Genomic DNA, 14216 nt, shown 5'->3' on the forward strand with positions numbered 1-14216 from the left:
ATTGCACACTGTGTGTGCAAAGAATATCATTGCAATTCAATATTTCAAAAAAAAAAAAAAAAAAAGTCAACTGAATTACTGCTGTTTACATTTTGAATGTTTTCCATTACAAATTTGAGAATTTATAGCTGGTTACGCAAAATAATCAAAATACATAAAAGGTAATGCTTCATAACATTTAAAACTCGAATTACAAACATTTGATTCTTTTATAATGGAAAAAAATATTTAGTTTTTACAAACTTTAAGAATACTTAGGCACTACTTAGAATTATATACCTTGGCTAACGCTGGTAAATATAAGATACAAGGTAATTCAAAATGAATATAACGATTACAAACGGCTATAACTACTTTTTGAAAAAGAATTTTTCTATAAAATTAACACACAACGTAAACGAAACTTCAAAATTTTGTATACATTTTGACACGGACAATATCTAGGCAGTATTCCATTTCGAGCAATACATTCTGAAGCATGTCTGCAGTCACCGACGCAAGCGCATTACAAATGCGTACTTTGAATTCTTTTATTGTTTTAGGCATGGGGAATTTTGAAGTTCCGCCTATATTATGTGTTAATCTTATCGATAAATTCTTTTTCATTAAATAGTTATAGCCGTTTGTAATCGCTATATTCATTTTGAATTACCCTGTACTTCGTTTCATTAACTTTTATTTCAGGTATTCAAACTTGAAAAAAAGTTTCGAAACACTCACGCCATGTAAGCATTTTTTTTTAAACCTCTAAAAGACAGATTAACTATATGGTGAGTAATTAGATAAACAGATAGAGAGAAGCAACAAAGTTTATTAAAAAAAAAAAAAAGATCTTCTGTTGCAAAGCTGATGCATCAGCTAAAAATGTAATGTATGTCGTCCTTAAAATGCAGCAAAAAAAGGCATATCATTCCAATTTAATAAATAAGGAAATGGTTTTTAAAAAGTCATAAAAACAGCAGTACAGAAAGGGTTACAGTAGTGCAAGTTCAAGGACACATTTTGTTTTTCAGAAACTAGCATAACATTAAAGGTGTATTTTTTCTGGAATAAAAATGTTGTAATATTATTTTAGAAGTCGCTTGAATCCAAATTTAACATAACGATTAATTTGTTTGCTCAATATGATATGAAATTAAACTTTATTTTTAAAAATGGCTTACACTATTGTAATTCGTCCATATAATAAAGGAATGCGAAAAAAGAAACTAATTCTTCAGCCCTACAGAACATATGCAGAAAAAAAAAAAAAAAAAAAAAAAACCTTATTATTTTTGAAAAACAAAAGTTTTCCTTATGATTTTTGAAAAAAAGAAAATAGTAAAACAGAGAAAAATAAACATTTTCCGTGTTAAGTTTAATTTGAATGTAAAAACATCGCCATTCCTAAATCAGAAATGAAATATATTAAAGCAGGCCTGTGTGCCGGTCATCCTCAGGCTTTCAAAAATGGTCACAAAAACAAAGAATAAATGACTAATAATGTTAAGCAATTTTTAAATCCATCTCAAAAGATATCATACTAATACAATATTCCAGCCAAATAACTGTTTTGCGCATGAATATTTTGGAAACCAATAAAACCACACAGGCACATTCATAAAAACGAGTTACAACATCTTGAGCTACCACACAAAAAGATCGTGAAGGGATTTATCCTAAAAGCTTACAATCCAAGAATCATGATTCACACGAGTCTTTTAGGTAACATTCTTTGACAAAGATTTTCAAAAAGACGTTACCTACTTCTGCTTTCGAGCGTGTCAAAAACCGCGATAAGTCAAGCTGGGTGACAACAATCATAATCAGTAATGATTTTTTGTGCGCTAAATTTGTAGCGTTGGTCGGAAGAAAGAATTTGAAGACTCATGTTAAGTATTTAAAAAGATAAGCCATTGATTTTGTAATTTACAGACGGATATACGGTTAGATCCGGCAAATTTGGAAAAAATATAATATTTTTTCACACATAATCATACCATTAAGATCTAGTCACAGATTTGAAGCAACTAATATCTTATAATTTTATAACGGATTATTTTCTTTTAAGTTCACGGAATTTGAAAGAATTAGTCAAGCGATTTTCATACGATGAGATCAAATTTCCAAAGTAATTCTTGCAAGTTTAGAGTAATAAGTAATTGGGAGTTACAATCTGATTCACTACATTTGAAACTAACGATTACACTTCAAAGTAATTTTCAAAATGCAGCATTCAAAAGTCAATAATCGGCTAGGTTTTAAAAGTTAGCGAAACTCTATGGTTACTAAGACTTCCAAATAATTAAATTTTGGAATTAAACAGAATAATAGGCAATAATTCTTTCTATAAGATACCAATCAGAATTTTAGAAAAATCTCTAAAATATCACAATAATATTACCTTTTCATTTATTATTACACAGGAGAAAATAATAAATGGAAAGATAACAGCAAGAAATAGACAATTTTCTTATCATACAAGCTGGAAATAAAGCATCCAGCTGTTACAGAATTCTGCGTCTAAAGACGTTAAAAAACTTTGAGTAAAATACAAGGTCTCTTTCTCTTACTCAATTTTCTAGGAAATTGAACACTGCAGCAAGTGGCTACTTAATTCAGAACCAGCTAAACTAAAGAAATTATGTAAATAAAGAGTAAATATAATAAATTACAAAAAAACATTACAGTGAACTAGGTGCTGTCTTAGCTGTGTTTACAATTAAGGCTTCTTTAAGCAATTACTATCAAATCATTAATCAAATATGATGTATTTAAATGACATATCCAAATGCATCATATATCACTGAGAACTATACAATGACAGAATGAACAATTTAACTAAAAGCATGGGGAAAAACACAAAATAATATTACATAAATCTAATACTATACATGACTGACACAAACACTGAAATAACTTTGCAACTTTTATTTAATTTTCGAACGAAAACTTTTGAAATTCCGAAGTTTTTAAAGGAATAAATGAACATGGAGGAACAAATTCTGAAACAAAAATACCAAACTCATTTATTCCGATTCAAAAACAACAAACCGGTATTTCTGTTTTATAAGATGTAGTATTTTGTATCTATTTTTTTTAATGCATCTGGAGTATTAAATTTTAGTCGGCATTAATTATCAGTATTTATAATTCAAACCCTTTAAGCAAAATCTTTAAAAGTGGTGATGATAGATTAATTTTTTTTCCCAAAATTTGGAGAATGTTGAGGAAAATCTAGGGGGAAGGGAGACAGTCCTATCACCCCACAAAGTAATATTAACAGCAAAAGAAAACAGGTATCGGAAGATGAAAAGCTGAAAGGGGATGATGACAGGCGAATGACCAGAGCAAATCCTCGTATGATATGGGAGATACTGAAACGGTCCAGGTTTCTTTGCAAATGTTTACTGTTCTTTGCATACTGTTTATAAAATTAAGAGATATTCACACACACACACACACACACACACACACACACACACACACACACACACACACACACACACACACACACACACACACACACACACACACACACACACACACACACACACGTTCAATTTTGAAATTACTTTAATAAAATGGAGAAACGTAGAAGATTAAGATCTATTTTAATTTTATGTTTCAACTATATATCATGATATACATATAAAATAAATATTACATAGCGTAAAAAAAGGCTATATAATGGAAAAATTTAAAATTTTTGGGAAAATTACGACCATTAAATGATAAAACAAATTTAAAAAAATAGGAATTCATAATATATATATACATCTAATGCCACTTTTATTTTAAGAAATTAACACATGGGCATCTAATTGCCAAAATATTCTCATTCCATTCAAATTTAGTTTCTAACATGATTATGCAATTGTTATTTGTATGATCATAAATATAAATAAATTAAATAGCCATGTGTGTAATGAATTGCTTTCTAAAGGAAAAAACGCGAAAGAAATAGACAGTGAACTGTGGAAAAATCAACGAGTCATGCCAGAATTACCTCGAGCATTAAATTATCCATTTATGAGTGTAAGCACGAAAGGTTTCTGTTAAGGAAATTTCAGTCCATTTATACATTCCCGTGATTTGGGGAAATGCAATACTATTTATTATGGTGCTTAAAAAGTTTTATTTTTTATATTTTTTTAAAATTTTGTTAGGAAACAGTTTATACATTTAATGGAAATCGGAAAATGAAATTACATATTATATTTCCAGATTAAAAAAAAAGTAATTATTCCAGAAGGGTAAATTCTACCAACAGCACTTTTTTTTTTTCAAAATAGCTACTCAGTTTTATGATTTGTTATAATAAAAATTTAAATTTCATATTTTAGCAAAAACTTTCATGATATACTTACTGTATGGATAATTAATGTTAAGAAAAGGACAATATCTCTATATTTCAAGAGCATAACACAATATTGTTACTGTTGTATCAAAAGTACGTCAAAAATTATACAAAAACATATTATACGAACTTTTGATGTAACAATAGAAACCATATAACATTTTATCACATACAACAATCACATATTAAAATTTGAGAGTAGAGATAACTAACATATACAAATACTTTGCAACAATAAAATGGATTCCACAGATTTGATATACGACATTTTGATATAACAATGACATTATGCAACTTTAAAACGATGTTTTAGAAATCACACCATTAATGAGTAATGAAATGTTGGGGATACATTTCCAATAGACTAAAAAAACTTTCAACAATCAGGGACAATCAATGCTAAACTTGTTGAGGGAAGAAATTACAGAAATATTTCTATAGATAAATATATACTTCAGCAGGTTCACATTTAGGATTAATTAAAAGGCCTAACCTGATGGTAAAATAAAATATTTTTGGAATTGAGCTAGGTTTAAGAAAAGATAGCCGTTTAGCTTATTATATAAAATATTTGATTGATTAATTTATAACTAAGTAAAACAAAAAAACCTCGAAGAGAATTAATTTAAAACTTGAGATAAGAAAATGAAGCATTAGACATTTATTTCATTAAAAAATTTGGCGAGAATTCATTCCAACTTTCTTTTCAACGTTAGGTATTTACACACTAATAATAATAATTAATCTCATTTTAAAACACTATAGTAAAAATATTTATAAATAATTTACGGTTTCTAGAGTTAAGAGATAATTCTTGAAAAGGGTTAATTCGGTAATGATACACTAAGCTGCTTTGTCAGCATTTATGCAGTTATTATATATATACAGTGCACTCTCATAATCTCGCAATACAGAAATTTATCTACACAGAAGTCTGTTGTAAATAAATTTGCCATATTAAGAGCTTTCCTGTCACGTGTAGTCACATGACGAAAAACTCTTTAATCATCTTATACCAGTATCTACAGCATTTATCATATAATAGGAGTTTATATCATATATATATATATATATATTCCCGAATTTTAGAGAAATTCCAGTTAGATTGAATTATTTGCACTAACTAGTACAAGAGGAAAGGGAAGGTTCATATCAAAATTTCTTTTCTATTTTAACGATATAATTGGATGACAGTAATATCAATTCTATTTTATGAAAATTAAACGCTATCAAAGAAAATGATCTACATAAAAGCAACCATAAAATTTCGAAAACTGATAAAGAAAGACGAAAAAAAAAAAAAAATCATTACTACATAGTACTTTTTCTAAAGCACACAAGAACTTTAACCTTTCGGCAGGGCCAACACAAACAAGTGTCTCATTGAAAGATTACATTCTCGCTTGGCAATCGCTGGCCAACTCACCAACAACCGACTTCACCAGAAAAAAAAAAAAAAAAAAATCCACAATTCGTTACGATGACTATATCCTCTTTAAAACCACCACCAGTAAGCGAAAACGAAATTCGAAACTGTTTTCATCCAACAATCCTTAAACATTCGAAGGATGATGTCACGCAAGTGAGGCTAACACTCATCAGGAAGATCAGGGCATCACTTAGCAGAGAATGAAAGAGGACGTCCTCTCCCTGGATTTCGATGAGCCAGCAACATCATCCACACAGAATCCTGTCTCTGCTGGTTCATCTTCGGAGGGATGATGGAAACAGGTGTGGGCGTTGGGGAGAAAAGATGACGCACATTGTTGACGCACAGCCGGCCCGTCACACACACATACGCAAGGGCAAGCAGCGTGCTAGTTACTGCAACCATAGCAGTGTTGACAGTCATGCTGTGCACGACAGAGCTCAAGACAACAAGGGATTAGTAGGAACTCGTAGCCGCTAGAATAATTAAGAAGAAACTAGAGCAGAATCGTGACACTTTCGCAGAAGAGAGAGCGAGCCGTCCTATTTCGCTTAAGATGTTTCGTGGAAATAGAGTGACGTTAAAATGTCTTTGAACTTGAGAACAAACGGAACGACGCTGTTCGATTTCGAAAACGAAATCGAAATTTAAGCAAGATGTACAAGGTAAGTTGCCTGCGTGTGACAAGTGCCTACCCCTTCCCCTGCACGCAAAAAATTCAGATTGAGTTGAAGATTCCATATTAATATGTGCTTGATTATTCAGTTCTTTGTATACATATTCTTAGGATACGTAATAATTCTTCGTTATTTTAAATTGTAAAATATAAACAATTCAATGTTCTTTTGTTTAAGAATTCTTTTTTTACACATTTCAAGTGCTCTGACTTAAATCAAACTTCTGCAATACTTCCAAAAATTTTTTCCAAAAGAATTTCTCCTTTATGATTATATGATTTATTTTATTGCTATAATATATTAACGGGCATTAGCTGCATTCAAAATCATGAAACGAATCCAAAAAGGTTCATAGAGACTCCACAAATGACTGTACAAAAATTTCAATGGATGGATTTTCGGTCTGTAATTTTGATGACAATGGCATTAAACGATAAGTCCAATTAAGACTAATATGATAAATTGGAAGATGTAAGAAAAAAAATATCTATTTTTATTATTGCCGTAATTTCATATGACAGTAAATGACATTTTCCATTTTTATAATATCTTTATAAACAGAATATTACAGGATCAATTAGGCAAATTTTCACTTTGTGTGCTCAAGATACACTTCGAAATACTCTTGAATATCATGCATATTAACATTATAAATAAACGACTACCATTATTAAATGGCTCTTTGATTACTTATGAAAAGTATTTAGTTATTAATAGAGTGAAAATAGAAAGTATTCAAACAAATAGAGTGCAATTAACAAAAAATTATAAATCATACGACATATTAGGTGCTTGCATGTATTTCGATCATTTTTTCACTTTAAAAAAGCATTTATTGAGAAACGGTACAATATATATCAAAATATATTCCATAATTTTCCACAACTTTTTCTCATTTTTATCCAATAAGTCTTGCAATTGTCTTCGAATTTTTTTTGCTCATCCAGGCCGTTCTTTGTCACTGACATAGAAATCGCCACTCTTACATTGTTGAAACCAAAACCGACAAGTGGGATATGACAGAAAAGCGATCACCGTAAGTTTCTAAAAATGTCTGAGGAACTTCGACAGCAGATTACTTCAAATCAAACAGAAAAAGCAATGAATGTCAAAAATGCAATTTGGAGCGTTCCATGATTGGGGACTTTATACACTCAATAACTCACTAATAATAAATGAAAAAACTTTCAAAATGATAACAATAAAGTAATAGTAAATAAGTAAAACCCAAAACCATTGTCGTTTATACAGATACTTCGCATGTTTACGAGTAGATGTCGCTGATTAAAATACATGCAAGCAACTATAGTTGCTTTGGCAAGATACGTCAGAACCAAATCGAACGATATATTTTCCAAAAATTATAGTACAGTGGATTGGAATTGGTTCAACATGCTTTTAGGTACAATTTTCAATTGTGGCAATTAAAAACACAAAATTATATTTGGTTCCTACTTGCATATCTGACCTAATTTAAAAACTTCGGTCAACATTCACTTAACACGTTAAAAATACGATTCAAATCAATTTTTTTTATAGTGAACCATCAATCACCTTGCTACAAAAATAAAAGAAACTGAGCATTGCCCAACACATAAACACCATTTGAAAGCGGATTAAAAAAAAGTGTAGCCATTTTAAAAATAATAAATGAAGTTATCACAGTTTCGTAATGTCTCGCTAGTTCTGCTGGATGAATTCCAGAGAGTACTGACGGATGGCAGGGAAGATTTTCTCAGCTGCATTCGATTCAGCCGATAAGATAGCGTTTCAGGAGACGCATGCGAAATATAGAAATTGCTGCATATTAAAGCCACTGATTGCTGACATCACACCCTTCTATTTATAGAAAAACTGACGAGCGTATTATTCACTTTATTTCAATTGATTAATTTTTCTCTGCGCAAAATCCCCTTGTTTCGCTTCAGTGCGAAAGACAGCTGCAACTTCTTTAGTTTCACTAGCTGATATAACTAACCTTGGGCAGGATACGCGGAAAATAACAAGCTTTATTAGGTTCCTTTGTTTTAGAAGGAAAATATAGATAAAGCTGCTTAATAGTAATTCAAATTTTGAAAACAATTTTTTTTTTTTGAAAAATTGCTATAAGCATATACATTACTTGATTTTAATATAGATGTGAAGAATTACATTACCACAAACAATTTATGAATGTTTCAAAGGAATCATGCTCATGCGATACAGGGCAAATGCTCTGTAAGGATTTAAATTTTGAAACTATTATTCCCCTTGCACGAAGGAAATACTTAAGTAACTTGCTGTTACATGATAGATGACATGTATTTAAAAGCTTTATCTGGAACTAGACAAAAGGCAAATATCTTTTACTAGAAAGAAAAGAATAACCACGTTTTCTAACATGAAACAATCTTTCTTCAAGCCAGAATTTTAGGACCCATTAATGTTTGCATTGGATAAACCAGAAAAGAAACTTAACCAAAATCTGGATCAGAATCAAGAATCTTAGATGGGATTATATTTTATGTAAAACTAAGCAAAATAATTTTAGACGGCGCGGTAGATTTAAATATTGTATTTAGAAATGCTTCCTATTTCAAATTTTTATATTCACCTAATTTGCAACTTTAACACAGTAATATAAGAACATGAAATAGTTCGAAACAAAAGACGAATTTTGAACAGGCTTTAGAAACCACTCGAAAATAATATGGTGAATGCAATGACGTACAAATGTGCATAACAATTTATATTCAAATGTAATAAATTATGCCTCAATTGCTAAATTACATATTTATAATTTTTTAAACTGCAAGTTAAAAAATATAATTCGAAACAAACCACCAATAATCTAGGAAACTGAAAAATATACTTCGGAAACAAAAACAAATATTTTGAAGGAAAACCTTTTTTACTGCTAATATTTCTTTCTCAGGTGGCTCTCTAGAAAAAGCAATCATAATGGAGGTGATTCTAACCCACGTGAAACGCGTCAAATGTGCACCATCTATTTCACTTTGGAAATACTTTGCGCATCTTGTAGAGGGAATCGGGCGTGACATCACAGCACGATGTAAGACATTTAGTTTGAACAACACGCGCTATTGCGTTTATCATACGATTGCTGTGACGCAGATTGACTCTATAGATCTTGATGACTGAAATGCTAAACTTTTTACACAATACAATAACATCCTATAGAGAAGGAATTAATATGTGCACCCCTTCACACGAAGTTCCGGGAACACCTGGAAGTATGGCAATTGAGGAGTTAACAGGAAATACACATGCAATGACACCAATTTATTTTTTCGCGTGCAACCCTCTGAACAGCTGGCGAAGGTGTGTTTGCCCAAGTCCAAGTTGGACTAGCTTAAGGAGAGCATTGACTTTCAGGGAAAATAAACCTGCAGTAAAAACCCTTTTTCCTACTCTTTTTATTGCAGGCTTTTTCAGTAAACTCCCACGAATCGATACAATAAGAACAGTATAAATAAGCAAAATAAACGTAGGTAAACGAACGTCTGGATTATGAAATTCAATCTTTTTTTAATAGCTTCGATTGTTTAGTAATAGTTAGAAGTGGTTCGATTTAATAGCCATATTATTGGAAATGCTGGGCTTCGAGAAAAATAGAATATTAGAGACAAATAAACAGAATTTGGATTTGATATCAAGACAGATTGGGGTATATTTTTAAGGGTCCGATCAGGGGTGTTTGTGGGACCCCAAAAAATCCCCTGAAACTTTTACGGACTTACTACCGACATTTTGGAGTTTCGAGAAGGGGGGGGGAGAAATGAAAAATTACAATTATGAAGTATTGAATGACCTAATTATAAAAGTTCAATGAATTACTTTTTTTGCAAAATTAAGACCTTTGAACCCAGGTCACGTGATCGCACATCTGGTTGAACGAAGTCTCTCCCCTTTTTTTCTGCCGCGCCTACTTGCCGAAAAGAATCCAGAAGAGAATGTCCGAGAACCGGGGGAATGAGTCATAACTCGCAATAAGGAAAGAACAAAAAAGAAGTTTTTTCCCCCTTTTCACGCATTATCACTGCCTTTGGAGAAAGAAAGGAAAAGTTTTCACCACACACACTGACCTTGCGTTTTCTGCTTTCAAAGCAAACAAAATTATCCAGATCAAAATAAATAATTCATTATTATTTCTACTTCCTTTTGAACGACGATCCCCGGAATTTCCGGGTATCGAAGTTCAAAATCCCCGGAATTCCGGGGTTTCCCCGGAGCACAAACACCCCTGGTCCGATATAAAGGCGATGATCTAAGCCAAGAGCGTCAAACTTAATTCATTTGGCCTGCGCTGGCATTTAAGTCCAAGTTTATGAAGGCCGCAATAGAAAATAATAATAATAATAAACTTTGAATACAGATATAAATTTACTTTGAAAATACAACATTAAAAGAATATGGACAATGGTAAATTTAAAGTTTTAATTCACACCCCAACTCTTTTTTTTTTTTTTTTTGTCGATTCGAAGGATATTTCAATTGTAGTGCGATGTCCGAAAAGTGATTTAAAGCGAACATCAGTAATTTTTAATTTTACAGAAAGACTTTTTTTAATAAATAAAAGAAATTACATGTTAAGTAATTTCAAATAATGAAATAAATTCATATGCTAATTTTCGAGTGTTTTCAAACCGGCCTGGCAAATAATCGTAAAATTCAGACTTTCGCAATTTTATTTGAACGACAGTGACGTAATAGTTATTATTTTATAATCGTCTTCTAAAAGATTCGCTCTCGATGGCAAAAATAGCGCACCGATTAATTCGACAAGCCATTGATAAAAAATATGATTTGTTATTATTTATAACAAATACTTAGGAAAGCCCGGAATAAAATTTTCATAATTCTTTTTTTATTAATAAAAAAATGTTTTAAATAAGTGCCACGAAGACTTCATTAAAAACTTGCTTATACTATAGCAGTCGTGATAAATTTTAATCATTCGTATAAAAAAAGAATCTAACAATTACATTCCATGGAATTCCAACACGTCTGAGTTAAACGTTTAAATAATTTTAATGAAAAAGCTTCTTTTATATAAAATATTATAATACACAAAATCTTTCTGCCACCAGCATTTTTATTCTTAATAAATTTTAAAATACATATAAAATTAATTTTGTTGTAGAAAATATTTTTTAAATATAAAAGAAAAATGAAAGAATAAAGATAATGTAAGTTCAAATTCTTATCGTTGTTGCCTGGCAACAGAATAAGTAAATCTTCCTATATTGAAATCGTCTGCATCTATTCTGGTATTTAATTATATTTTGAAAGAACAAAGAAAGTAAAGAAATGATAAATGAAAAGTAAGATTTTAAAATGGTATAAAATTTTTTTTTTTTTTATGGAATAATTTGTTCCGAAATTATAACATAAAAACGAAAGAATTTCGGTTAATTTCTAATTGACTATTTAAATAACTTTTCATTTTGAAAAATCGACTGTATTCTTTTTTCTTGTCTTGAATAACAAGAATAGTTAAGCAAAATAAAGTTTGCTTTGAATGAGTTTGGTTCAACTTGACTTAGCAGTTTAGGGAAATTACATACATACAGAAATAAATTCTATTATAATTAGGAGCTTTAAAAATTAAGCTACAAGATTTTTATTAAAAGTTTTGTTTTAATTTTTCATACTCTTAAGTTTCGCAGACCCGTAAAGACGAAGTGTAGACTACAAGTTTAAAATCCTTGTCGAGACTGTCTAACATCTAAACCGTTTTGTTTTCAATTTTATATAGATAATCTCTTATTTTAGAAATGTCCTATTGTATTATTTCCAGTGAGAATCCGTGGCACACTTAAAATGTTTAAAAAAACTTCCATTTCTTATTGGACCAATGAAGTCAATTCTTATATAGTGTGTCATGTAAACACTCATTTCATTTCGGAGACCATTACGCATCTCGTAGAAGGGGGGGGGGATTAGAAGTTTGATGACGTATGCATTTGCGATTGTTAAATGAATGTGAATACACGCTAGCAAATAAAATCAACTGTACAAAAGGTGCCTGTAAACAGTATAAATAAATCCATCTATTCTGCTCCATATATTAGCAGTGAGTATTTGTGTAGCTCTAAAATTTCCTTTTAGTAAGTTACAAAGGAAATAGTTTCGATTTGTTTTGGTCAGTAAAGCATAGAAAGTTTATTATTAAACTGTTTTGTAAACTTCCTAGTTGACAGACGTGTTTCATATCAAAAATTGATTTTCTCTGCTTTAAAGAATACGTTGGAAATTAATAAATACTACAAATTTAGAAACATTTAGCAATAAAAAATTACATAACATATCGTTGAAATAACATACTTTTCAAAATACTTTTGAAGAGATTCGCAAATACATATCGCCAAGTTTCAAAACATGACTTTTCTACTTAAGTAAAGTGACAACTTTCCCTCCATCCATTTTCAATTAAGACTCAAACATAACAGATCATATATATATATATATTTTGCATTTTAAGAATTTATTTTTGCTTTTGATAGTGATTATACAACATAATACACGGGTTTAGTTTTTGGTTTAGCTATAACAACGTCCAATTTGGAAGCAGTAGGATGGTTATTTTGGGATGGCATAGTTATTTTGAAACCCGGTCAGATAGTAAGGACAAAGCTCGAGTTGATACTCATTTTTCCAAGTTTCCGCACCACGCCACCGACAGCATGTTTGACCGTGACATGCATCAGTCCGCATACATGACGGATATTTAATAGAATTGGGTTTCAAGTCTGGAACCCCGCGACCTCGAAGCCGAGTTCTTGCTATTAGTCCACGGTGGCCCACACGATATACAGTATGAAAAGAGGGTAAAAGGACATAATAAGAAAGAGTTATAAGTGCATGATTCCAAATTACTGTAACCTACTGCAGATACTGCCGAGTGAAAAAAGGTTCGGATTTTTATCCATCCATACGGAATTTGAAGGAAATATCAAATAATAATAGAGGTCACAAAGTTAATGTCAGAAATAATTTTAATATAAATTGTAATCTTAGCATTTGGTACTATAATAGAATGATTTCTTTTAAGTAAACAGCAACAAAAGATTTGCATTCGAATATTGCCTTTTAATAACCTACGCTTAATATGGCTAAAGAATTAACAGAGAAAATAGTGAGTTTAAGCATCAGATCTCTTTTAAAATAATACCTACAGCTTTCATCAGCACACATTTTTTGTGCAGAATAAAAAAAAGTCTTTCAAAAGTTCAGAGTAAATATTTAAAAACAATACACACATACATTGTTTTATTATTATCAGTTAATAAGTAGACAAATAACTGACTACTGGTGCTAAAATTAAATCCATTTTAAATCAGCAATCAAATTTAAAAAATAAAATTTTCCTTATCAATCGACGTAAAAAAAAAAATCATAGCGCATTCCTAGTAGGTCATGCCAAAAAATATTCCACATAATTCGCCTTCATGAACTTCTTTTTTTAGGAGCAAACACATGACTCCAAAATAATTTCATTTTTAAATAAAGCAACAAAAACATCATTAATATTTCATACACGTGAGAGGACAAACCGTTCACACACTATTTCAAAAATGCATACACTATATACATACCAAGAATGATAAAGCTCGGCATATGTTTCTGAAAATATTCCAATTGGTATGCTCTGGGAAGATGCTTTCAGAATGAGTTGTCGGGAGTGCTTAACCGAATGAAAAATTCCCGAAGGGAGTGAGAGGGAAATAGTAAAATTCGTGGAGAGGCGCCAGGAAAAAAACTCTGAAGG

General features: G+C 30.8%; 2 protein-coding genes across 6 annotated transcripts in view; one reads left to right on the top strand and one right to left on the bottom strand.

Annotated features, from left to right (window-relative positions):
- The window catches only part of LOC129981846 (ras association domain-containing protein 8-like), a 77216-nt gene that overhangs the window by 33184 nt on the left and 29816 nt on the right, over nt 1-14216 (bottom strand). The window contains exon 1 of one of the 5 annotated variants that reach the window (XM_056092872.1): nt 14044-14148. The exons of 2 other annotated variants lie outside the window; for them this stretch is intronic. The gene's annotated coding sequence lies outside the window, so the exon portion shown is untranslated. 2 more of the 5 variants (XM_056092873.1, XM_056092874.1) reach the window with 2 other exon arrangements.
- The window catches only part of LOC129981845 (dentin sialophosphoprotein-like), a 74924-nt gene continuing 66731 nt past the window's right edge, over nt 6024-14216 (top strand). The window contains exon 1 of the mRNA XM_056092869.1: nt 6024-6433. Within this exon, the coding sequence (XP_055948844.1) occupies nt 6425-6433 (9 nt within the window). The 5' untranslated portion in view covers nt 6024-6424. The remainder of the gene's footprint in view (nt 6434-14216) is intronic.

The sequence above is a fragment of the Argiope bruennichi genome, chromosome 8 (genome assembly GCF_947563725.1).
Source record: "Argiope bruennichi chromosome 8, qqArgBrue1.1, whole genome shotgun sequence".
Taxonomy (NCBI): Eukaryota; Metazoa; Arthropoda; class Arachnida; order Araneae; family Araneidae; genus Argiope; species Argiope bruennichi.